The 25,183-nt window shown below is 52.3% G+C and overlaps 2 protein-coding genes across 2 annotated transcripts; both read right to left on the reverse strand.

Moving 5' to 3' along the window:
* Nucleotides 1-44: 44 nt before the first annotated feature.
* CC84DRAFT_1077545 (acetyl-CoA synthetase-like protein) lies at nucleotides 45-22,193 on the reverse strand (the record flags this gene model as incomplete). The annotated part of the gene is made up of 11 exons (XM_018173759.1): nucleotides 45-2,240; nucleotides 2,287-2,403; nucleotides 2,451-6,983; nucleotides 7,031-10,059; nucleotides 10,121-10,733; nucleotides 10,789-14,415; nucleotides 14,470-17,709; nucleotides 17,759-18,303; nucleotides 18,362-20,723; nucleotides 20,779-21,659; nucleotides 21,716-22,193. The coding sequence occupies 11 exons, from the start codon at nucleotides 22,191-22,193 to the stop codon at nucleotides 45-47; spliced, it is 21,621 nt and encodes a 7,206-aa protein (XP_018042105.1).
* A 236-nt stretch (nucleotides 22,194-22,429) lies between these two features.
* On the reverse strand, nucleotides 22,430-25,183 carry CC84DRAFT_47268 (AMP-binding-domain-containing protein). The gene is made up of 6 exons (XM_018186413.1): nucleotides 24,984-25,183; nucleotides 24,276-24,924; nucleotides 23,808-24,220; nucleotides 23,709-23,761; nucleotides 22,974-23,586; nucleotides 22,430-22,925 (listed from the first exon to the last, which is right to left on the reverse strand). The coding sequence occupies exons 2-6, from the start codon at nucleotides 24,753-24,755 to the stop codon at nucleotides 22,574-22,576; spliced, it is 1,911 nt and encodes a 636-aa protein (XP_018042106.1). The 5' UTR covers nucleotides 24,756-24,924; nucleotides 24,984-25,183; the 3' UTR covers nucleotides 22,430-22,573.

Raw genomic sequence — 25,183 nt, forward strand, 5'->3', positions numbered from 1 at the left:
TTAGACACAATGTCCCATGTGTTCCGCGCTAGAGTCATTCCCACTCACTTTGTTTCCTTCTGTGTATCTTTCCGCTTCAGTCCAATCTTTCTTGCCAATGCACCCAGTCCGCTCTGCCTTCGCTCGAGCTTTTCCTTATCGCCAAGCAATCCCTTGGCAGCGACCTTGCCCTTCTCTCCCCACGGGCTCATCTCATCTTTCTCAATCTGTTTTCTCCTTTCTGCGGCCAGCAATCCCACTTGGTCGACAAAGACCGGCTTGTCAAGGAGATCTTCGACTCGCACCTTCCAACCGTCTTCATGATCGAAGATCGAAGCAATCTGAGCAATGCCCTGGATGTCGCCACCCAACTGGAAGAAGTCGGATGCTAGATCTATGGCAGGAGGCGCATTGTTATTGTCCCTAAGATTCTGCTCCCATGCGTTACGCAACTTCGTTGAGAGCGTTGCAAGCTCGTGCTTGGAAAGCCCCGTGTCAGTGGGAAGTGTGAGAGGTTGCTTCTCCGCGGACTTCTTGCGCGCAGTTTCCGATGTGATAGTCGTGGAGCTCTGAGACCCAATCTCCGACTGAGCTGGCAGCAGTGTGTAAGGGTCTTCTGAAAACGTGATAACATTTGCGCAAAGCATGTCGAAGACGTTTTGCGTGAAATCGGCCGTCAACGTACTGTTAGGTGCATACGTGAGAGTCACCTCGACCTCGTTTCTGGCTTTGGAAGCCGAGAGAATTGAGATGTCAGCGAAATCTTCTTGGTTGCCTGCAGCTCCAATCTTAAACTCAATGCCGCCGAGCTGGAGGGTCGCATCCTCTGACTGGATGTTTTGATTGTGCTGCAGTACACTGGAGAAATTCGTCCAGTCGGGCCAGTCCGTGCAGTTGCGTGTAATCTCTCGGAATCCCAGAGACTCATACGCCATGTTGTTGATCTGCTGTTCCTGGATGTAACCAAGGAGATCGAAGACGGTCCACTCGGGGCGGTACACCACGCGTACAGGAACCATGTTGAGACACGGCCCGATGATGTTTTCGACATTTGGTACGCCGCCGCTGCGGCCAGAAACAACGTGACCAAAGACGATGTCCGAATTGCCAGCGACACGAGAAAGAGTTGCTGCCCAAGCCGCCTTCATCACAGTGGCTGTCGTGATGTTGATATGAGACAGCGATGGAACTGTCAGTGTTTGCTTGAGGGTGACGGTACGACCAGCTGATCGTTGATAGTTGGGGCCGTAGCGATGTACGATCTCGGTCATCTTGGATCCTCTCAGTACCTCGCGCCAGTGATCGTGGGCTCCTGCGACTGCCTTTGCCGACTCCCGGACAAAGTTGCCGAAGCTTGGAGTAGTTGACACTGGCAAGCCGTTGTAGCCCGCCTGGAGCGAGGTGAGCATTTTCGAGAAACAGAAGCCATCGTATTGTGCGTGGGAGAGTCGCATGAAGATCCGGAAGCGGCCACTGGCCTTCTGCTTGGCCACAACGAATTTGACGAATGCTTCGCCAAGTCGAGGCCCATGTTCCTGGTCCTTGTGGCGGAGTTCGGTCGTGAAGTCGTCCAGGCTTTGGTCAGTCTCCTGGTAATGGAAGTCAGGTTGAAGTTTCCTCAACACGACTTGTAGGAAGCGATCGCCGTACGGCACGAAGACCGTACGCAGGATATCGAACGCCTGTACAATACGGAAGCACGCTTGCTTTAGTTTTCGAAGGTCGAGCGGCCCTTCTCCGTCCAGGTAGAAATAGTTTAACATCCACTTCGATTCGAGCAAGGTCCCTGTGATGGCAAGCGCCTGGAAGTCGGTCACAGGAAGGACGTCGGTAATACCGCCCTTGAAAACCTGGACTTTCGAGATGACACTGTCGACATTGGGATCGCCAAGCAGGGATATCGACTTGGGTGCGGAGTCCTCGTGTATCGTGTGGGGCCTAGTGGGCTTCTGGCTGGCTGTGCGCTGTGGCAGAGGGCTGCCATTCTGTCCGTTCGCAAACCCTGTCCACTTCTTGAACATCTGCTCAGTCTTTTCCTGCAGTTGTCGTTCTTGTTGAGTTGGTGGGGTATTTCCACCCTCGGTAGTCTTATCATCGATGGCTTGCTCAGATACCATGGATTGGAAGTCGCGCCAGGCTGACACAGTACGCTCTGGAATCTGAATTTTTGGCTTAGAAGAGCTCGCCTGTGCATCTTTCAGGCTATCTCCACCGGCTCGAGACATAACTTCGTCAATGACTTCGCCAGCGACACGAACGACCTAGAGTAGTTAGTCGATGTCTCGTTTCCATGCAGAATGAACTTACCCTAGCCATGTCGGCGAAAGTCGGGTTCTTGAAGACATCTGCGACAGTCATCGACAGACCCTCCTCTCTTGCAGCTCCAACGAGTCTCATTGCGATGATTGAGTCGCCTCCTAGTTGCTACAAATGGTGAGTAATGCACGAGAATCCACGAAGGAAATACATACGAAGAAAGAATCATCCTGATCAATTGAATCCTCCACCATGTCAAGAAGGTCACTCCACAATCCCAGAAGTTTCTTCTCCACAAAATCCGGCGGTACTGACTTCAAGGCTTCGGTTGCCATGACGCCAGCTGCTGCCACCATGTCGGCCGCAGTCTGAATTCTGCTCCCGGTATCGCTAGCCGTGCTAAGCCGCCGTGAGCGCATAGAAGCGGTCTCAAGGTTTCTTCCTCTCTTGCTTGTCGATGCTCGCCTCGCAAGCATACCTGCCATCTGATTTGTCATCTCACTAACCGTCGACTGGGTGGCGATGGGTGAAAGCTTGTTCTTCTCCATGACCTGGTTCACAATCTGAGGTACCATCTCGCTTACGATGGATCGAATCAGATTGCTCCAGTCCGGCGCATCCATCGTTGTAGGAGTTGGTGCTTGGGGTACTTCAACTCTCGGTATGATCCGGGCGGAAGCCATGGGATCCGAAATGTCGAGGTGAGGGCTTGACATGGGCGATCGAACCGAAGGTGTGTAGACTCTGGGTTTCGGCATCGTCTTTGGCTTGTTTGAGATAGCGGCATCAAGCTCCGCGACCGTTTGATCTGGGTCAGCCAGAACCTGTGTGAGGATCTTCACCAGCAGAGAAGAAACATTCTTCGCTTCGTCGTCGGACACAGAATCTGTCCAGTACGCTAACCGCACACCCTCGTCGTGCCTTGTTGTATCGATGTTAACTGTTAATGCAAACTCGCTTGGGTCACCGCCGTCAATATGTATAAACTCCACATTTGCGTCAGAAGCGCGTTCAGCTTCTGTCGCACCTTGATTTTGAACGGAAACAGCCGTATTGAAGAGCGCCTGGCCAGAGAGACCAAGGTCGTGTTGGAATTGGGCAAGAGAGCAATGCTGGTACGGAACGCTCTCGATAAAGTCATTCTGGACGTTCTCACTCATGGCGAGGAGCGAACGCGAGCTGGACACTGTCACGCGAGATACGAGCATGTTTATGAAAGCCCCTACTGCGTTCTCAATGTCATTGACCGGGACATTGCGGCCAGATGTCAAGTAGCCGTAGCATACTTCTGAAGAGGTTGTGTAGGTGTGGAGTACCAGTGACCATGCGGCGAGTAAGATGTTGGCGAAAGTAATATTGTTCCTCTCGGCAAGTACCTGAATTTCTGAGAATCGGTCGAAGTCCACGTACAGCGAATGGAGCTGTCGGTGTTTGCTCGAGTGTTGCGGCGCAATCGGGAAGTGGCATGGCCTGACACCACGTAGTTTCCCCTTCCAAAAGTCGAGTGCATCCTTTATGGGAAGCGCGCGTAAGTACTTGATGTAGTCGCTGTATAAGGGTCCATCTTCTTGACGCAAACGGCCCTCATACGCCTCTTCTAGGTCATGTCGGATGACAGCGAGCGACCCACCGTCAATGACAACATGATTGATCTCCATCTTTACAACAACTCTACCTGATGTAGTCTGCACAACGGCAAGTTGATGAGGGAGGTGAGGCTTCTTCCTCCCATTTAGATCGCGGTATTGAATGGAGTCAAGCTTAGTGTCAAGTTCGTCGTCGGTGCAAGTCACTGTGAGGGCGCCAGTGTCAGGGATTCGCACAACGACCTGGTCGAATACGCCCCCTTTGCAGACGCTGTCAACAAACAGAGTGCGCAAAGCCTGGTGCCGATCGACAACCTGTTTCCAGGCTTGTAGCACGCGCTGCACATTCACCTGGCCTCGTTTGGCTTTGAGTTCGAAGGTTGTGAACGACCAATATGCGCTGGAATCCTTGATCTGGCTCAATATCATACCTTCTTGCACAGAAGCACAAGGGTAGATGTCCTCAACTTGAGGGTATGAAACACCCACAGACGCAAGCGACTTGATCACGCGATTCAGGCGGTCGTAAGAGTCCAACGGTAGTAGAGGAAAGTCAGATAGAGTTGGTTGAGGGGTGTCTATCTCTGCAAGAGCCGAGATAATCTCCTCGAGCGTCCGTTGACACTCCGTAATCCACCTACGGATGCCTTTTCGGTTCTTCATCAATTGGTTGTACATGAAGGTGAAATGGATCTTGCCGTTATCGACCGACGCAGAGACCTCAAAGAGAGCAAGTCTCCGGAGATCAGCTCCGGTATCAGTCATCCGTGCTTCGTCTTCCTCGCTGAAGTGCATCGGCTGGAAAAGTGCATCTGCAGTCTCGAGCTGTTGCATCTTTCCAAGGTAGTTGAACAGAATCTCCATTGGCTCATGCGCGGCAAAGTCAGTCTGTCCGTCTTTGGTGAGGAAGCGATGAGCAAAGTAAGGACGTCCGTTGTCCGCGACCTTTCGGCGAAGATCCTTCACTTGGCGCACTGTCTGTATAACATCGTCTTCGTCTTCAGCGATGGCTACATGCACAGGGTACATTGTGGTGAACCAGCCAACGGTTCTTGACAGGTCGAGGTTGCTGAATTCCCACGGCTCACGACCGTGTGTTTCGTTGAAGATTGTCGGCGTCTTGCGAGTAACGAAGACCCGTGAGAACGAGTGCACAATGGCTGCCAGGAAAAGATCGACGATATCGGTGCGTAATGCGGAGTGGTGGCTCAAAGCCAATGCCGAAATCTTCTCGTCTAACGAGAAGATCTCACGTTCCACATCACCATAGACGTTGGGACGCTTGTCGAGGCCCCAGAATGCTAAGTCGGCCGGCTCGACATGGAACGATTGCTTCTGAACGGCGGCAATTTGAGTTGCATCAGTCGTGTGCGAGATCTGCTTCTCATTCCATGTGGCAAAGGAAAGACCTTTTTGCAGTTCGGCCGAAGCTGACGATATGAGGCTCTCTTCCAAGTCTCCCAAGATGATCCGCCAGCTCACAACATCGATGACAAGATGGTGCGCTGTGAGAAATAGGATTTGCTCCCCAGACTGTATGTTGAGCAGCATTGTTGCAAAGACGGGTCCTGTGACGATATCCAAACTCTCCTGGGTCTTCGAGATGAGTTCAGGGACGTCGGAAAGTGGTATGCCATTGTGAACGTTGAATGCGTATGCATTGGAGAAATCGCCTGGGATGATCTGGCTCCATATGCCGCTGCTGTCTTTGGCAAACCGGGCACGTAGCATCGAATGGCAACGCACTATCGCATCAAGGGCGGCTTTCAAGCTAGTGGAATCCGTCTTGCGAGCCAATTTGAGTGTGAAAGACTGGTTGAAGTGAGAGTTTTTGTCATCGTTCAAGCTTTGGAAGTAGAAGCGCTGGATAGGGGACAGTGCAAAGGGCGTGTCGGTCTTATCCTTCCCAACGTCGACGATACCAGAAGCTCCGACGTTTTCTGCAAGATGGGCAAGCGATTTACTTCTCAGAACCTGGTTCAATGTGATATTGATGCCCTCTTTCCTGCATCTAGCCAGCAGTTGCATGGCTGTGATACTGTCACCTCCAAGTGACAGCCATGTTTTGTTGGGCTTCACTTTTTCGACTGGCATATTGAGCACCTTTGCCCAAATACCCTGCATCTTCATCACTACTCCAGAGGAAGGAATAGCTGGTTCCATGCTGCTCTCAATTTCCAGGATCGTGCGATAGGTCTTTTCGTCCATGTCTGCAAGCCAAGCCCCGACCTGCTTCCTGTCAAGCTTCGCCGAAGCCAAAGCAGGAATGCGAGGGACCCCAATCCACAGTGTTGGTACCATGTAGGGGGGCACTAGATCGGACAGTCGCTCTTTTGCAACCTTAATCTGTTGGAGCACGTCTGGGTGGTTTATTGGCGTGTCCCAAGGCTCATTGTGCACGTCAACTTTAGTCAGCGTCTGATGTAACGACACAACCGCCGTAAGCTTTCTCTTTGCAGCGCCTGACTTCGGCAAAAGAACAACAGCGTGCTTGATGACTTTGTCGGCTTGTAGGTGATGTTCGATTTCGCCGAGCTCCATACGCTGACCTGCCAACTTGATCTGATTGTCTTTGCGTCCTAGGTAGTGGACACGACCGTCAGATGCGTACCTCACCAAATCACCGGTACGATAGATCCGCGTAAAGGAATCTTTCGAGAATTCTTTCATGAACCTCGGATTTTCGATGAACACTTCCGCAGTCTTTGCTTGATTGTTCCAGTAGCCTCTAGCAAGGAAAGGCCCCTCAAGACAGAGCTCCGCGACCGCTCCAACGGGAGCAAGCTGATGTGGGTTCTCTGGGTTGGTGAGCCAAGCGCGCCCACTGTCTAGAGCGCGACCGATGATCGTAGACTCGCTAGGGCTCGAGGCCACCTTGTTCGAAAGGGCAATCACAGAGGCTTCTGTGGGCCCATATGCGTTCAGTAGCTGGAGTTTCGAGCCCCACTTCTTGATTGTTTCAGGCGTCAATGGGTCCGCAGCAGATGCGAATGTCTGTAGAGTCGGCACGCTCTCCGGTGACTCAATGACATTTGCAACAGAAGGCGTCAGGCATGTCCAAGTAGCTTTCAGGCTGTTTATGGCCGAAGCGATGTCTGTGGTACGACTCTCTTCGGATGGAACACACACGACTGCACCGCAGCTGAGAGCAGTGAGGATTTCCTAACGATGGGTCAGTAGAGCTATAGTCATGCGGGTGGCCTGCTTACCATGACTGAGACGTCGAAGACAAACGAGGCGAATTGGAACACCCTGGAAGTGGGCTTGATGTTAAGCGACTTGCACATAGCCGCAGAGCTGGTCGCGATGGCTCGGTGTTCGATAGTAACTCCCTTAGGAACACCGGTACTTCCAGAGGTGTAGAGAACGTAACAGATGTTTTCGGGTGTCGCGCGCGGTGTCAATTGAGCCTGACGCATCGAGAGCTGCCTAATGGTAGTCTCGCTTATCGTGATGACTTTCCCAACAATGTCGGCCATGCGTGATTCATACTGTGGCGATGATAGAGCGATTGAAGCCTTGCAGTCCCCAATGATCTGTCGGTGGCGTGAAACTGGGTGATCCGGAGATAGTGGAACATATCCCGCACCTGAGATGAGAACGCCCATGATCGCTACTATCGCCCAACGTGATTTGTCCATACATATCGGCACAAGGATTTCGGGACCAGCTCCCAACTTGATGAGCTCTTGCGCGAGTTGTGATGCCAGGTCGCGAAGCTCGCCGTAAGTGAAGTCGCCATCAAATGCCGACACAGCTGGGGCATGTGGGCGGGCAACCACTTGTTGGAAAAACAACGAGGGCATCGTGTCATTGACAATCAAAGGTTCCGCAGCGTTCAATCTACTTACAAACTGAGCATCCTGCTCACTGAAAACGTGGATATCGCGGATGTTGCCCACCGAGTTCAGCTGTGATAAGATAGCATCAAATTGGCAGAGGATGCGCTGAATCTGCCATGAAGAAATGACGTTCGCGTCGTAATATGCCGTGATGGAGATGCTCGTCTGACTAGTCTGACATTCGACAACCAGAGGGTACGTGAAGTATTGTCCTTGAACGCCGTTGTTGTGATGAGACCACATGGATTCAGCTGGCTGTTCGCTACCCGTTTGAATGATGAGCAAATTCTGGAAGTCGCACGCAGCAGCGGTATCTTCGTCCATGCGCTTTAGCTCGGAGAGACCAAAATGCTGGTGCGGTATACGATCTGTAGCCACCTGGGCGATGCTTCTTAGAAGGTCCAGAACGTTTCCATCGCGATTGACTTCTACCCTTGTTGGCACGGTTGTAAGTGTAGGACCACAGATGTCGGTAACGCCGGGAACCGCAATGTCACGGCCAGTGAGTGTCTCCCCAAAGACAACATCATCGCTACCAGTATACGCCGAGAGCAAAAGAGCCCAGGCAGCTCTAATGACAGTTGGTGGCGTAATGTCTGTATGTCGCTGGGAAAAGAGTTTGGCAGTATGTTGCAATGTTTGTCCGTCGGGAACTTCACTGGTGTTGCTGTGTTGTTGTGGGAATTGATAAGGTGCGGCACCAGCGAGGTGGTGCTTCCAAAAAGCCGCGGAGGCATCTCGGCTGATGCTCTGGAGGTACTGAATGAACTTGGTGTAAGGGACCTTGGGAACTTCGGACGATCCAGACTGATAAATTTGTTGCACACGTTGGAGCATAAAACCAATGCTCCAGCCATCATAAAGTGCATGGTGGATAGTCCATACAAAGTATCGTGCAGCGGAGGCTGTGCGCACAATAGCATATGTCGCAAGTTTGCCTCCAAGGTAGGCCGGTAAGTTTTCAGCGTCTCCTTCAGTCTCTTCGAGAGTACTGACCTCGCGCCAGGCGATAGGATCTTCAACAAGAACGGCCTGTATGAACGCGCCATTCTGGAGTTGGGCAATACGCGTGCGCAAGAGGTCGATCTCTTGAACGACCTTTTCCCATGCGGCCTTGAACTTCTTGACGTCCAAAGATTCCGCGAGGACCAGAACATGTTGAGCAACGTAAGCACCGGGTTGCTTTATCGAGAGAGCAATGAATGCTTCTTGTAGCGGGCTTGTTGGGTAGGCATCTTGAATCTTGTTTCTGGGTTTGCGGCAGATCTCGGAAAGCTCCTGGACCACCTGATCCCTCGGTAGCTCTCGAGGCAACAACTCAAATGTCTCGATACTGCGCTCGACCTTGGGCTCTGAAGCAGAGAACTTGCATTTGGCAGCCAGGTCAGATATCTTAGGTCGCTTGAAGATGTCAATGACCGAGAGATCCAGATGTTCTGCTTGCGCTGCGGCTACAAGCCTCATGGCCGCTATGGAGTCCCCTCCAAGTCGGATAAAGCTATCGTCTGCACCCACTGATGACAGCGGCAGGTTCAACACTGAAGAGACCAGCTTCTGGAGCCTCCTCTCGGCCTCGGTTGCCGGCTTCTTCTTGTGCATGGAGTTCGCCAGGCGGTATGGCGACAATGTCTCTTTGCTTAGGTTCTGCACCAACACGCGCAGTCGATTACGGTCTAATTTTCCGGCCGGCGTCCAAGGCAGTTTCTTCATCGGGAAGAAGATGGAAGGAATCATGTAAGCAGGTAGAACACCGACTAGAGCATTCTCAAGGGTCTTGCAGACATCTCGCACATCATCATCCATCGGGAGGAGGAGTTCATCGGATTGCGGAAGGTCGGATGATGCCGGTTGAACGACTTCTGTGGAGGACGCCCGTGGGTCGTCGTTGAGAGCAAAGAAGACAGCCAAAGCCTTCGCAGAGGTACGGCTTGCAGGTGCAACAAGCTCTACGGCGGATTGGATGTTGTCCGCGAATTTGTCGTTGACGTGGAACTCGATCTCGGCTAGTTCGATTCTTCTGCCGTTGAGCTTGATCTGTGTGTCCTTCCGACCGATGTATCCAACGGTACCGTCTGGGTTGTAGCGTACGAGATCTCCAGACTTGTACATCCGTGCGGTGTCGAATGATCCGTTCTCTGCAGGAAGCGCCGATGCCCAAGCCGGGTTGGTGATGAAGGCCTTCGCCGTCTTGACCTCATCGCCAAGGTAACCTCTAGCAACAGTGTGTCCTTCGATGACAAGCTCACCTACTGCGCCGATAGGCATGAGCTTGTCATGATTGCGGGGATGAACAACCCATAAACGGCATGCAGAAGCAAGCCCAATGTTCCTTCCATCGATATCGGCCGTCTTATGAATGGTACTGGCAATGACAGCGGTCTCAGTCGGACCATAGGCTGTGCTTGAGTTAGTTTGGTTCACAAGTTGCGGTGCGCAGTGGGTGTGGGTGTTGCTTACCGATAACAAAGTGTAGCCTGTTCTGCCACTTTTCGGCCTCAGCCGCAGGCACTGCCTCGCCTCCAGCACATAGACTCTTCAAAGTAGGTAACTGTGTTGGCTTGAGAGTGCTCAATACCGATGGAGTCAATAGAGACCAGGTAGCCTTCATCCTGCGCATAGCTCCGGCTGGGTCTGACATTCGCTCATCCTCGGTTGGCACGCAGATGGTCGCTCCTACCATGAGGGCCGAGAGAATCTCTGAACAGCTAGCGTCGAACGTATAACTCGCAAATTGGAAGGTCCGAGAGTTACTGTTAATGCCTATCGCGGGAGCGAACGATGCTGAATTCGTGCAATAGGCTTCGTGTGGGATGATGGTTCCTTTTGGTTTGCCCGTTGTGCCAGACGTAAACAAGCAGTACGCAGGGTTCTCTGGGGTTGCATTTGATTTTAATTGCACTCCCCTGGATAGAGGAAGCTTGTTGATGGATAGTCGGTCGACGATGACTGCGGATCCAATGACCTCGCTTGCCCGAGAATGATACATCCTTGAGCATAAAGCGACCTTGGCGCCTACATCGCTGATCAGTTCGCGAAGGCGAGCTGGCGGATGCTTTGGATCCAAAGGAACCTAGGAATTGTTGTTAGTAACTGCACATTCCATGTAGATGCTCGTTTCCACTTACATATGCACCTCCCGCTTTCATGATTGCGATCATCGCAATTGGCGCCCAGGGGCTCTTCTCGAACAGAATCGGCACGAAGATCTCAGGGCCAACTCCATGACCCTGCAAGTGTAGTGCCAGACGCGTGGTGATCTCATCGAACTCTTGGTAAGTAACCGTTAGCTCTGCGCTCTCGATGGCCTTCGCAGAACGTGGCCGGAGCAGGACTTGCTCCTGGATCACATCGTGTACGCATCGGCGCACAGGCGGAGGTAGGTCGGCGTTCCATTCCATGATCTGTTGCACGCTGCTTGTTGTCAGCATGTCGAGCTCGGTTACAGTGACATCTTTGTCGCTGCTTAAGATGATGCTTGATAGTATCTTTTCGAATGCATCTACAATGTTGCGTGCTTGCGAAGGGTGTACCTTGTCCTTCCAAAAACCAAAGTCGATGGAGGCTCCTTCATCTGATACGTCCACGTTCAGTGTCATCAAGAATTCGCCTGGATCAGCCGCCTCGACATTGTCAAACGCTAGTGCCGTCTTGGTGGGGTCGCGTGAAAGTTGGCGACGTTGAAAGGTGAAGACGGTATTGAAAAGCGACGGCAACTGAAGCTCATGCTGAAGATCAGCGAGTGAGCATCCCTGATGGGCCATTGCATCAACTGAATGGGTTTGTATCATTTCCAATAACTGATGGATTGTGGAATCGTCTGAAAGCTCGAGTCGACAGATGAGCATGTTGACGAAGCAGCCAACTGCTTCATCGATGCCTTTCACTGGGACATCGCGACCAGATGCCACAACGCCAAAGGACACATCCGGCGCGCCGACATAAGTGTGCAGAAGTAGAGCCCATGCAAGCTGCAGTACGTTGGATAGAGTCACGCCGAACTTCCTGCAGAATGTCGTCATGGGGGCAATATCCTGCAGATGTAGCTCATACGACCCCATCTCGTGTGGTCCGGGCACGCCATCGTGAAGGACTGGTAAGAAGCATGGCTCCACTCCGGTCAAATAAGCTTTCCAAAAGTTCACATCGGCATCGCGATTGTTGGTAAGAGTGTGAGCAACAAAGTTGCTGTAGAGAGGCCCAGCGTCCGCTCTCGTTAGCTTGTTCCCGTACGCCCTCGCGAGATCGTTCAGGATAATGGGGATCGAAGTGCCATCGCAAATGGCGTGGCTCATCTCCAATTTGGCCCAGATATTGTTCGCCTTTGTTTTGCAAATAGTCAAACGATGAGGGCAATTGAACTCGCGGAAGTCGATCAAAGGCTGGTCCCTCAAGAACCGAGCCACATCTTCAGTATCGCAGTCAGCGATCCATGTGATCCTACCAGGTCTCTCCTTGAACACGACTTGATCCATCAAGCCGGTCTTAGAGATACTCTCAACGAACACGGTACGCAGGATTGGATGGCGCTGCACCACAACCTGCCATGCCTCAGCGATCTTACGTGGGTTGATCTGCTGCGCGGCAGCCGTCGACTTGATTTCTAGGATGCAGTGATATGAGTACAGCTCAGGGTTCTTGAGCTGAGACAATAGCATGCCTTGCTGCATAGGGGAAGCGGGATACACATCCTCGATTTCGTCAATAGTGGTGCCTGTAGGCAGCAACGCAGAAAGCTTCGACGTGCCATTATAGGTCAGAGGCAGCAGCTTGAAGTTGTCAAGGCTGGGTTCAGACCTCAACTGGAGAAGCTGATCAACAGCATCAACCAGCGTGTCTTTGCATGCAGCCATCCAGCTCTTGATTTGCGATTGCCTGCTCATACGGCGGTTGAAGTCAAAAGAGAGCTTGATGGTTCCCTGAGCGACGAGTGCAGTAACCTCGAAAAGTGCGAATCGTGGAGTGGTAGCGCTGATGTCTGTAGTAGAGATGCTGGTCATTCTCTGCAGCAAGGCGTCCTTGCGCTCCATGTTCTGCATCCTTCCTAGGTAATTGAAGGTTACCTCCGCAGGCCAGTGAGATGCAAAGCGATCTTGACCCTCGCCGGTGAGGAGTCGATAAGCAAAGTAGGGTCTACCCTTCCCTGGAGTCTTCTCTCGGAGGCTCGATACCCAACGGATTGTGCTTACGATATCCGTAGGATCTTCGGGGGCTACTGGCAGGTGGATTGGTGCCATAGTCGTGCACCATCCCACTGTTCGGCTCAGATCTTGGGAGTCAAATGGCTCACGGCCGTGCCCCTCGTTATGGATTGTCGCAGCGTGTCGATCAGGAAATACCTTGCGGAAGGACTCCAGTAGTGCTGCAATAAATACGTCCACAGGCTCAGTAGCCAATGCGTCATGTGCCCCGAGAATCAGCATCGAGTCCTTGGGGCTAAGCTCGATGTCCTCACTAATGACATCGCCGTTCAGATTATCAGACGCATCGAGCCCCCAGTAGTCAAAGTCTGCGGGCGGAATAGTAGGCAAGGGCATAACCTTCTCAGCAGATTCCCGACGAGCTTGTGCAGCTTGTTGTTGTGTCCAAGCGTGAAAGGGAAGGCTCTGAGGCGGAGGTGCTGTGCCATTGAGCAGGTTCTCGAAATCCTCGAGAATAACGCCCCATGAAACGACATCAATGACCAGATGATGCGCGACCAGCGCGATTGCCTGGGAGAAATTGTCGTCAATGTCGAAGAGGTCAGCAGAGAAAGTTGGACCTTTCACGATGTCTAGTGTAGCCTGGCTTTCGTCGATGACCGGACGTATGAACTCCTCTTTGGCTGACTTAACTTGGTGGTGTCGTAGCCTGAACGGGGTGGGAGTCTTTGCAACACTTTGCTTCCAAAGCATCGATTCATTTTGGAAATACCGAGCTCGTAGCATGGGGTGCGTATCCACGAGAGCGCTGAGCGCTTGTTCAATCTCCTGCAGCTCAAACGACCGGGCGAGCTTGAATATTGTGCTCTGGTTGAAGTGGCGATAATTATCGCCAACTGTGTCGAAGAAGAGCTTTTGTATAGGACCGAGGTCGAAAGGCAGGTTGTAGTCCTGAGGCTGCGATTTCGCAGTTGTAGAGGTTCTAGAGATAGAGACTCCTGCAGCGAGAGCAGCGATTGACTTCGATTTGACAATGTCCTGAACAGAGACAGCCAAGCCTTGAGCACGACACATCGAAGATACTTGCATAGCTGCAATCGAGTCCCCTCCAAGCCGTAAGAAGGACGAGCCCATACGAATGTCCTCTGGCGCCAGGTTAAGAACCTTTGCGAATATTGTCTGCAGTTTTCGGTCGACTACGTTCGCATCTTCTTCGGGATCTTCCATTCCGAGAGTGGCGATTGTACGGTAAGTGTCGTTGTCCATGTTTTCGAGCCACTGTACCACCTTCTTGCGATCCATCTTCGCAGATGGCATCAGTGGAAATCTCGATATGGCAATCCACAGCGATGGGATCATGTAGGATGGAAGGCGTGCTTCAAGACGTTCTCGAATCGTCGCAATATTGAATGAAGCAGTATCTTTAGGGAGCAGCTGCAATTCTGCTGTGGAAGAGCCGGACGGCGCCACATCTCGCAGCGAAACGACACCGACAAGACGCTTCGCGCATGGTCCGGCTTTAGGGACTGAGGCCAATGCGTTTTGCACTACAGAGTCCTGGATGAGATGATGTTCCACTTCAGTCAACTCGAGCCTCTGTCCTCTCACTTTTGTCTGTACGGCGAATTAGCTTGCCAGACTTACCATGGGATATAACAGGAAGCTTACCTGGTTGTCCTTACGCCCAAGATAGAGCAGAGTACCATCTTCGTTGTATTTGACAAGATCACCCGTCTTGTAGAATTTCCTCGATGCGCCAACATTCCGATCCTCCCCCATGGTCCAGCTGACCTCTTCGACATAAGCATAGGCAGTCTTCTCGGGATTGTTGAGGTAGCCAGACCCAACACCACCTCCCTCTAGAATCAGTTCACCCACTGCCCCGACAGGAACTAGCTGGTTGATGTCATTCCGAGACACAACCCATCCTCTTGCGGTTACAACCTTGCCTAGATTGTTTGGCTTCGTGGTGGTAGTCATGACGTTCACAGTGGCGATAGCGCTGCACTCCGTGGGGCCGTAGCCATTGCACAAAACCACACGGTCAGCCCAAGTAAGCAGATCCTGCTGAGACATAGCCTCTCCGACTAAGAGGAGTGTCTTCACGCTGGGCACTTGGGAAGGCTGGATCATTCGGACGACGGAGGGAGTCAGACAGACTAAGTTGACCCTGAACTTGTTGATGACTCCAGCAAGATCATTCGTTCTCGAGTTCTGATCAGGTACACAGACGGTTCCACCCATGATAAGAGTGCTGAATATCTCAATCAAACACGCATCGAATGTGTAAGAGGAGAATTGGAGAACGCGAGAGTTCTCGGAAAGACCAAAGGCGGGGGCAAAGGCCGCCGACGCAGAGGAAAATGCGCGGTGGCTGATGACAGCCCCTTTCGGCTTACCGGTGGAGCCTGAAGTGAAGAGCACATAAGCAGTTGTGTCGCTCTGAACTGTTACTTGGCTGTGAAGGTGGCCAGAGTGTTGTTCGGTAGCCTCTCGATCTACAACGAGCACCTTGCAAGGGATGGACCTGCACAAATCTTCGTGTTTTGGACCACAGAGGACAAGTTCGGCCTTCACATCTCCGACGATCTCGCGGAGTCGCAGAAGGGGCGCTTCGAAGTCGAGTGGCACAAAGGCTGCGCCGCACTTCATGATGGCAAACATAGCCACGATAGTCCAGCCGGACTTTTCGAAGCAAATCGGTACATAGCTCTGAGGCGTAACACCGAGGTGCATGAGCCGAGAAGCGAGCCGCGTGGTGCGCTCATCGAATTCTCTGTAAGACATCTCACCTGTGTCCCATGAATCGATGGCAATCGAAGTAGGGCGGAGGATAACTTGGCTTTGGGAAACGCTGTCATGAATGCATCTGTCCACAACGTTTACTGGCCTACTGTTCCATGATGAAATCACTGCTTCATCGGCAGGATTCAACATGCTCAAGTTGCCCAGGACGCGTTGGAGAGCATCTTCCCGGTTGAGAATATTGATGAGGAAGCCAAACTGCTCGAGTAGGCGTTGAACGAGCCATGATTGTATCACCTGGCCATCGTAGTGTGCTTCAACTTCGATGCCGTTCTTATCGACAGAGCAGTTGAAGATGAGACCATAGTTGAAGAAGTTGGTACCCACGGCACCCGTGCTTTGCAGGTTCCACAATCCGCCTTCGGGGTCTTTCATGCTGTCCCCACTTGCGATGACCAACAGGCTCTGGAAGTCACATGCGGCAGCGGTATCCGAGCTAAGCTTGCGAATGTGCTGGAGCCCAGCGAACTGGTGTGGAATTGCAGCCGACGTCTGGCGTTGTACCTCCTGGAGGTAGTCTTGAACCGTAAGTTGACGATCCAGCTTTAGTCGCATAGGAGATGTAGTAATTGTGGCACCGATGATGTCTTCAATGCCAGACACAGGGACTTCACGTCCACTGTTCGTCTCTCCCCATAGAACGTCATCTGAACCAGAGTATACTGCTAGTACCAGCCCCCAGGCAGCTCGTATTATAGAAGGCATTGTAATATCTGTTCCGCTTCGGCGGGTCACAGGTATTTGATGACGGAGTTGGCCAGAGGCTTCGACTTTGTAATCGGGGCTCGGTAGTTGAGGGAACTGAGGGGCAGCGATGTCTTCGAACATGGAAAGCCAAAAATTGTCAGCCTGCTTCGGATCCAAGGAATCAAGATATTTGATGAATCTCGAGTACGGAACAGCAGCATGCGACGCTTGAGTGCTGTTCTGGTAGTAGCTTTCTACTTTGCCGAGTAGACTCGTCAGGCTCCATCCATCATAAACTGCATGATGTGCAGTCCAGACGAAGAATACAGATGATGTACCTTGTCCGACTATGGCATACGAAGCCAATGGACCTCCGGGCTTAGCTGGAAGGTGACGGTGTACGTTGCTAATGTCCTGCAAGCTCTCCAGTTGAGACCAGTCTACACTGTTACGCAACACAACCTGTACGAAGCCCTGGTCCTCGACATAGATGATACGCGTGCGCAGTATAGCCTCTTCTGCGACAACCCTGTTCCAGGCATCCTGGAAACGTTGTACATCGATATCAGCTGGCAGTCGATAAATCGTCTCAGCTACGTATGATCCAGGTTCTGTCGCGGAGAGCGCGATGAGGCCTTCCTGAAGACGACTACATGGGTAGATGTCCTCGATAGAGTCTGGAAAGACTCCACACTCTGACGCAGCCAACTCGATCACTTGGCGCTTTTTGTGCTCAGGGATCAGCTCAAAAGGAGCCGCCTCCGGCTCGGAAGTGGTGGAGCGCTCATCCGAAGAGAGAATGCTAGCAGTTGCCGCCAATTCTGCCAATTGCGGTTGTGAGAAGATGTTGGAAACAGCAAGCACAATGCCTTCCTTGCGACTCGCAGTGACTAGCCGCATCGCGCCAATGGAATCACCGCCAAGGCGGAAGAAGGAATCATTGGCGCCGACGGAATCAGCGGGCAGATTTAAGACGGACGACCAAAGCCGTGCAAGTGTTGTTTCCACAGGACCTGATGGTGCTCGGCCACTCTTACCGGCAAGTCGGAAGATATGAAGTTGGTCCTCAGAAACTGCTTGGGCCAATTGCCGCAACACCTTTCGGTCGAGCTTTCCAGATGTTGTCATTGGCATACTCGTCATGGGCATGAATATCGAAGGAACATAATATGCTGGAAGTGCGTTCGCAAGAGCGACTTCGGCCTCCTTTGCCTTCGCCCGCACGTCGTCTGTCATCTCCCCAATCCCTGGGATGACCTCAGTCGATGTTTCAGCTAAACAAACAAAGCCCACAAGAGCCTTGGTTCCTTTGCTGTCGGTGAACTTGACCAACTCGACTGCAGATTGGGCATTGGAGGGTAGAGCAAGATTGAGGTGATGCTCGATCTCCCCTAGCTCGATGCGTTGGCCGTTCAACTAATCCAAGTTAGTGAATATATTGCTTCGTCTTTTGATGTCCGCTCACCTTGACTTGGCTGTCCTTTCTTCCCAGATACATCAACTCTCCGTCTCCGGTATAATGGACCAAATCACCAGTACAGTAGAACCGGCGACTATGTCCATCGCTACTGCGAGCCCAAGCAGGATCTTGGATGAAAGCCAAACGGGTCTTTTCTGGGTCCTGTAGATAGCCTCGGGCAAGGATAGGGCCTTCAATCAGTAGCTCGCCCTTGCATCCGATCGGTGCTAAACGATTGCGATCCTTTGGATCCACGATCCACGAGACGCTGCCGACTGCTCTACCGATGTTGGTAGGGTCGTCGCCTTGCTTGAAAGATCTGAAGCTCTTGAACGCCGAATTGACCGATGCCTCACTTGGTCCATACTGACCCACAACTTGCATATATGGAGTCCACTGCTCCAGTACCGCTTTGGTCAAGGCTTCTCCGCCGAGGGCCAGGCCTTTGATCGTGGGAACGTCTTTGGGGTTGAGAAGCGATGCGACTGTGGGCGTCAAGTCCATGAAATTGGCATTCAACCGGGCAATTGCACCAGCAAGATCGTTCATACCTAGAAAGAGGGCTTGTATTAGTGTTCAAAATATACAGTAGAGTAAGTAGAAACTTACGATCCTCTTCCGATGGAACGCAAACGCAACCTCCTCTTTGCAATGTCGTGAACATTTCTTCCAATGAGTTGTCGAATGTGTAGGACGCGAATTGCAAGAACCGGGTATCACGACCTACCCCCAGTTTACTTCCATGGGCCGACGCGCTTGTGACGAACGCTGCGTGCTCCAGTACAACGCCTTTTGGTCGTCCAGTACTTCCACTTGTGAAAATAACAAACGCTGGATTGTGAGGCTCAACAGCGGGACAGGCAATGCTCTCCACATCCGACAGATCATCAAGTAGCACTGAATCCACAACAATGACATCTGGGGCTATGTCTTCAAACTGTTCTGATCGGGCTGCTGTAGTCAAGACTACTTGCGCCTGTGTGTCTTCCACTCGCGATTCAAGAGCTGGCTTCGGATGCTTGGCATCCAGTGGAACTGCTGCCCCGCCAGCTTTGAGTACAGCCAGCATGGCAACGACTGCAAATGAACTCTTGTCGAAGCAAGTGGGGACGAAGACCTCGGGACCAACTCCGAGATCGACGAGGTAGTGAGCCAAGCGCTCAGTGACAGCGTCCAGTTCAGCGTAAGTATAATCGCCGTCGTGTCCTCGGATAGCCGGAGCATCGGGCTGGACTTTCGCCCATTCCTGGAATCTGCGATGTACACACTCATGGATGGTGTCAGGCATGACGTTCCAGTCTTGGATCCTCTGCCAGTGCCTGCCGCTGAGGTTATCGAGGGAGTTGATGCTGTTTTCAGCATTGTGGAGGACATTCTCCAAAGTACGTACAAAAGTGCTGGCGACGTTTTCAGCTTGTGCAGCGGACAGGTGATCAGTCCAGAAATCGAGATCGATCATAGCGGCCTCGTCCGAGACTTCAATATTTATCGAGACTGGATATTCGGTTGGGTCATAGATAGGCGCCTTCTCGGTGTACCGAAGTTTTTCGTTGCTTGATGTGCTATCCGGGGGCAATCGGCGGTAAGATAGCGCAGTATTGAAGAGGTTCGCGCCTCCTAGGTCCAACATGTGCTGCACCTCTGCGAGCGCGATGTGTCGATGCGGTATTGACTCCACATAGTCGCGCTGTACGTCTTGGATGACATCGAGAAGCGACCGCGTTCCATCAGTCAATTGCACGCGGCAGACGAGTGTGTTGATGATAGGTCCAACCATATCCTGCACGCGTTGGATATCATCAGTGTCTCTTGCGGATATAAGGTAACCGAATGTAACATCAGGATTATCGACATAGAGGCTGAGAGTCACAGCCCATGCCGTATGGAAGATATTTGATAACGTGATGCCGTGTACACTGCAGAATGCTTGCAGATCGAGGATGCTAATGCTGCCACAGTCTACGCGAATGTTCTGCAGCTGTTTCTCAGCTACGACGCCGTCGTTGAGCATTGGGAATGAGCAAACTTCGCTTCCGTTGAGATAGGATCTCCAGAAATCCAGGCTAGCCTCCTGGGGCTGATTCATGAGGTATGCAATATAGTCGGCGTACGGAGGCCCGTCTTCGGCAAGTGAGTTTCCGTAGGCATCTCGCAGATCCCGGAATAATAAGCTCATGGAATGCCCGTCCATGATGGCGTGACTGATCTCGAGGCAGCAGAAAACCTTGTTATCGGCTGTACTGCAGATGGTGAACCGGTGGGGAGGGCTGCTATTGTTCTCGTACGTGACGGAGCGTTGCTGCTCGATGAGTCGAAGTGCCTCTTCTTCGTTGGCACATTGGAGATGCACAACGTTGGGTTCGACTCTCTTCAGAACGACCTGATCATACAGACCTTCTTCGGCACCAATGTTCTCCAGGAAGATCGTGCGTAGCGCGGGGTGTCTCGCAACCACTTTCGACCAGCTATCGGCAATATCCTCCCACTTGGGGTGTCCGTTCGGTATAGTAAGCTCGTGGATAGTCACAGCTGCATAGAAGCCTGCATTTTTAGACTGAGAAAGCAAAAGTCCCTCTTGCATACTAGAACAAGGATATGCGGACTCAACCTCAGTGGCCGAAACTCCCATCTGAGCCAGACGGTGCAACATAGCCTGAAAGCGCTCTTCGTTGAGCGTAAGTAAGGGGAAGTCGCTTAGAGTTGGCCTTGGGGCGACTGAGGGCAATTTCTGGATCATGTCTGTGAGAACCTGACTACAATTCGACACCCAGTCTCGGATGCGATCCTGATGCTGCATGTTGCGATTGAACGTGAACGCAAACTTCAGCTGGCCTTTGAATACGATGGCGGATATCTCGAAAAGGCCAAAGCGAGGAGACGCATAGCCCACATCGGCCGTGCCGCCAGCCTCGCGGGTCTCGCCAGCCATGCTTTCGAGGGGCTGTAGTAAGGCGTCCTGACGTTCCAATTGCTAGTGGATGTCAGTAACGGTGTGGCTACAATGTGGTGATTGATGTCTGGCTTACCTGGTATTGGCCAAGATAGTTAAAACTGATCTCCATTGGCCAGTGAGTGTCGAAGTATTCATTCCCGTCTTTCGTAAGGACCCGTTTAGCAAAGTATGGTCTGCCGTTGAAAGGTATCTGGCGTCTGAAGTCCTTGACCATGCGAATAGTCTCGACAGGATCGTCAGATGGTATGACAGATATGGGATACACGGTCGTGAACCAGCCCACTGTACGCGTGATGTCAATATTCGAGTCCCAAGGCTCTCGGCCATGCCCTTCGTTAAAGATAGCTGGTATGGCCCTATCGTCAAAGACCTTGACCCACGAGTGGAGGAGTGATGCCAAAAGGACCTCGACAGGCTCGGTCTTGAGGGGCGCGTGACAATCACCCAAGAACAAGGAAGTGAGATTATGGTCTAGCTCGAAGCTAGCATGACCGGCATTGCCATAAGTGTTGTCTGCGTGTTGGATGCCCCAGTAGTTGAAGTCGAGCGGTGGTATGTCCGCTGGTGGTAATACCTTATCGATTCGCTGCGTCTGGGCGTGCTCACGTTGTAACTGCGCCCACCTCTGGAAAGGCAGAGCCGGCGGCAATAGCGACCCATTTGTCAGTAGTTCCTCAAGTTCTTCCAGAATTAGACGCCACGATACCAAATCAATGACAAGGTGATGAGCTACGAGAAAGGCGTGCTGCTCGTTGCCGAATTCAAACAAGTCAGCGGCCAGCAGGGGACCTGTGGCATGGTTGAGGCACTTCTGTGAATCCTCTATCATGTGGTCCACCTGCTCCTTTGTTGACACTGACTCATATCGGAATCGATACGACCCAGTGACATCCTTCGTCACACGCTGTTGCCAAGACTGATCATCCGACAAAGTGAAACGAGCTCGGAGCATAGCTGATGGTGTATGGTGAGTATGGGGTTCCGTTGACTAGGATCTGGTGCTCACTTACAGTGTCGGCCCACGAGCGTCTCTACAGCTGCGCGGAAATCTGCCGGATTGACTTTGCGCTTCACTTGGAGGTAGAACGACTGATTAAAGTGGCCATGTCCCTGATTAGGAAGCTGGAACCAAAGCGACTGAATTGGCGTCGGATCGAAAGGTACATCTATTTCTTCCGTTGCGCGGTCGGTAGACATTTGGACGTCTTTCACCATGGTAGCTAACTCGGCTATTGAGCGTGAGCGCAGGATCTCCTGCACGCCAACGCTAATGCCTTGTTTTCGGCAATGTCCCATGACTTGCATAGCGCTGATACTATCGCCACCAAGTGACAAGAATGCCCTATTCAAGCCAATCTGCTCGACTGGTAGGTTCAGAACACGGGCCCAGACTGACCTCAATATATCTTCCTTTGGGGAGGAAGACTCATTCTGGGACTGAGGCTCCACATTTGCTGGAACGGCTTGTTGGTAAGTCTCGTCGGACATTGTATCGAGCCATTGCGAGGTCCGTTTTCGATCCAGCTTTCCTGATGCGAGGAGAGGCAGAGACCCGACAGCAATCCAGACGGTAGGTACCATGTAGAAAGGAAGTCGAGTAGATACTCGAGCACGAATGGCTTCCACATCAGCATCGGTGGCAGACTTCTCCTGTCCCTGAAAGAGCTGGAGCGATTGCTGTTCCGATGTATATTGGGCGAGAGACACAACTGCTACCAATCGTTCTTTGCAAGGCCCGCTCTTAGGCAAAAAGACAAGATTGTGCTTGACCAATGAATCAAGGTTCAAGTGATGCTCAATCTCCAGAAGCTCAATCCTCTGCCCATGATATTTCTGCGATTCGGGTCAGTAAGCTTCCTCCGAAGTAATCATTCACGTACCACTTGGTTGTCTTTTCGACCAACTATGGTGAAGCCGCCATCAGGTCGCTGCACAACCAGATCTCCAGTCAGATAGCCTCGGAAAGGCTGGGGAGCCCACGAAACGTCTGTGATGAAGGCTTGTGCTGTCTTCTCTTCATCTCCCAGATAGCCTCGAGCGGCAATGTGGCCCTCAATCAGGAGCTCACCCGTGCACCCGATAGGAAGTCTGCGGTGGCGATTCTCCGGATCAACAACCCAAAGGTTACAACCGACAGGAAAGCCAATATCCTTAGGGTCCGAGGTTGGTCGCATATGCAGACAAGAAGAGGAGCAGACCGCGCATTCGCTAGGGCCGTAGCTGACAGGTGTGTTAGCTAAGTTTCGGTTACATCGCTATTGTGCTCACCCATTGATCAGGTTGATCCTGGACCAGGTGTCGAGGTTTGCTTGCGACATGGCCTCACCCATAAGGATAATGGTAGCCAAAGTGGGTACCATTGAGGGTTCGAGAAAGCGAACAAAGGTCGGGGTCAGACTGGCCCATGTAATGTGCATATCATTAATCACTTTAGAGATGTCATTCAGTCTGTCGTTTTCATCTGGAATGCAAATGGTGCCACCGAACATCAGTGGGGACAAGATCTCTAGCACTGATGAATCGAAGGAGTGGGCCGCGAACTGTAGCGCGCGCAGGGGCTTTGTGTCCATCCCAAGTCCCACAAAATGTGCACTTGCTCCCGTGCAATAGTTGCCATGCTCAAGCAAGGACAGTTTTGGCTGGCCGGTAGTGCCTGAAGTGGGGATAATGTAAGCCGCATTGTGACTGTCAGCACGGCCTTGAGGCCGCTCTACGAGTGGCGGAAGGGATTCGAAGAGGGCATCGTCAACAGCAAAAATGTTCTCCGCGAGGCTCTCAACAAAATGGCTTTCCGCAGGAGAACACAGAACAACCTTCGCGCCGACGGCACTGACGAGGTATTCAAGACGTTCCCTAGGCGCCGCAGGGTCAAGTGGGAGGACTGTCGGGAGTGAGTACGTGCAAATCGTGGTGGAGTGCAGACAAGTTCCCTATCCCCACTTCCTCGGTTGAGAAGTGGCGTGGGGAAGGCGCGGGATGCGCGATAAGAAAATAACTACTTACATGCGCCTCCCGCAATCAGCACGCCAAGCACGGCAACCACGTTCCATCGCGTCCTGGTGTTCGTCAGCACATCGAATCCTGCCTCATCGAATAACTCACTTTCGGAAGCACAGTGGTACAATCACATCGGCGCCCACACCGAGCTCGATCAACCGTCCTGCAAGCCGACAAGCATGCTCGTCAAGCTCGCGATATGTAAAGCATCCGTCCCATGACGCGACTGCCTCAGCGTGCGGACTCTGCTTTGTCACCTCGGCGACAGTATCATGGATCGTGCGGTCGACACGGGCCAAAGGCTTCGAGTTCCACTTCTCGACCTGATTCCGGTTGCGTTCGCTGAGCAGGTCGGCTTCGCGAATGGTCAAGTGTGGCGTGGAAAGAGCAAGATCGAGCGCTTTATCGGTCGTACTCGCAATGCTTTTGGCGAACTCGGTCGGAATGTAAGAGTTGCGATACTCCAGGAGGAGACTGATACCAGTCTTCAGCACCTTGACGAGCAGGCGGAGGTGGCACTGTTATTGCGGCTGTCAGCAAGCAATGCAATGACGAGGATCGCGAATGGCATACCGACGCGGGCATTGCCTTTGACGCCGTCCTGCTAACCCCGGAAGCCGTGCCAGCTTGCACAGCAAATCGGAACAGCACCGAGGTGTTGAATTGAAAGCCCTGATGCTCGGGCCGGTCAATTGCAAAGCAATCCTCCTTCGTGTGCTGGAAAAGTTCGGCAATCAACATCTCGTCACTGACAAGATGCGCGATAACAGAGTCTTGTTGTCCATCTTTGCGGGGTGATTCGTCGCCCCCAACCTCACCGAGGCCAAAGCAAACCTGGTCCAAGCCAGTATAAGTGCGCAACACGAGTGCCCACGCGGTTCTGACAGCAGCAACCAGGGAAGCCTTGCCGTCGTCTTTCGCGAAGAGCTGTTCAAGCCGCTCTGGATGTTGTAGCTCAACCCTGACCGAAAGTGGCCGTTTCTGGTCACTGCCAGAACCCCTACCGACGGACGGGAATTGACATGAGTGAACTTGAGCGTTGTTCGAAGCCATGATGTCGAATGGAGCTAATAGTTAGAAATTATAATTTGGGATATACGTACAACACTACAGCCCCGAGTCCACTCAATCGGCGTGCAAAAACTGCGGCGTAAGACAATGCGAGCTTTTGGGGCTTCAAAAAGTTTGGTTGATTTGAGGGAGCCAAAGTTTAGCTGCCTCTCTGGATCAGTGACGGGCAGCTTTAGCACTTGGAGAATTTGTGCAGGGGGAGCTGCTTACGCGCTCTTGCAATCAAGGGATCCACACGATATCCGGAAAAGATGCGCAGATGGTCAATGATATTTCCACAAAACTACAGCAGAAAGGACCACGGTCAGAATCAGGATGGTGCAATTGACAAACTAGTCCGTCCACACTACTCATTCCGGGGGGTTACCAGACCCCGAGCCGCCTCTTGGACGAGGTCTTCTCCAGCATAA

This window comes from Paraphaeosphaeria sporulosa, assembly GCF_001642045.1.
Source record: "Paraphaeosphaeria sporulosa strain AP3s5-JAC2a unplaced genomic scaffold CC84scaffold_1, whole genome shotgun sequence".
Classification (NCBI taxonomy): domain Eukaryota; kingdom Fungi; phylum Ascomycota; class Dothideomycetes; order Pleosporales; family Didymosphaeriaceae; genus Paraphaeosphaeria; species Paraphaeosphaeria sporulosa.

Bases quoted from the DNA above. Each gene is read 5' to 3' on its own strand.
- CC84DRAFT_47268 (XM_018186413.1), bottom strand. From the start codon at position 24,755: ATGGCTTCGAACAACGCTCAAGTTCACTCATGTCAATTCCCGTCCGTC. The intron at 23,762-23,807 runs GTGAGTTATTCG...GACGAACACCAG, and splicing joins GTACCACTGTGCTTCCGAAA to GACGCGATGGAACGTGGTTG. The intron at 23,587-23,708 runs GTAAGTAGTTAT...CACTCCCGACAG, and splicing joins GCTGATTGCGGGAGGCGCAT to TCCTCCCACTTGACCCTGCG.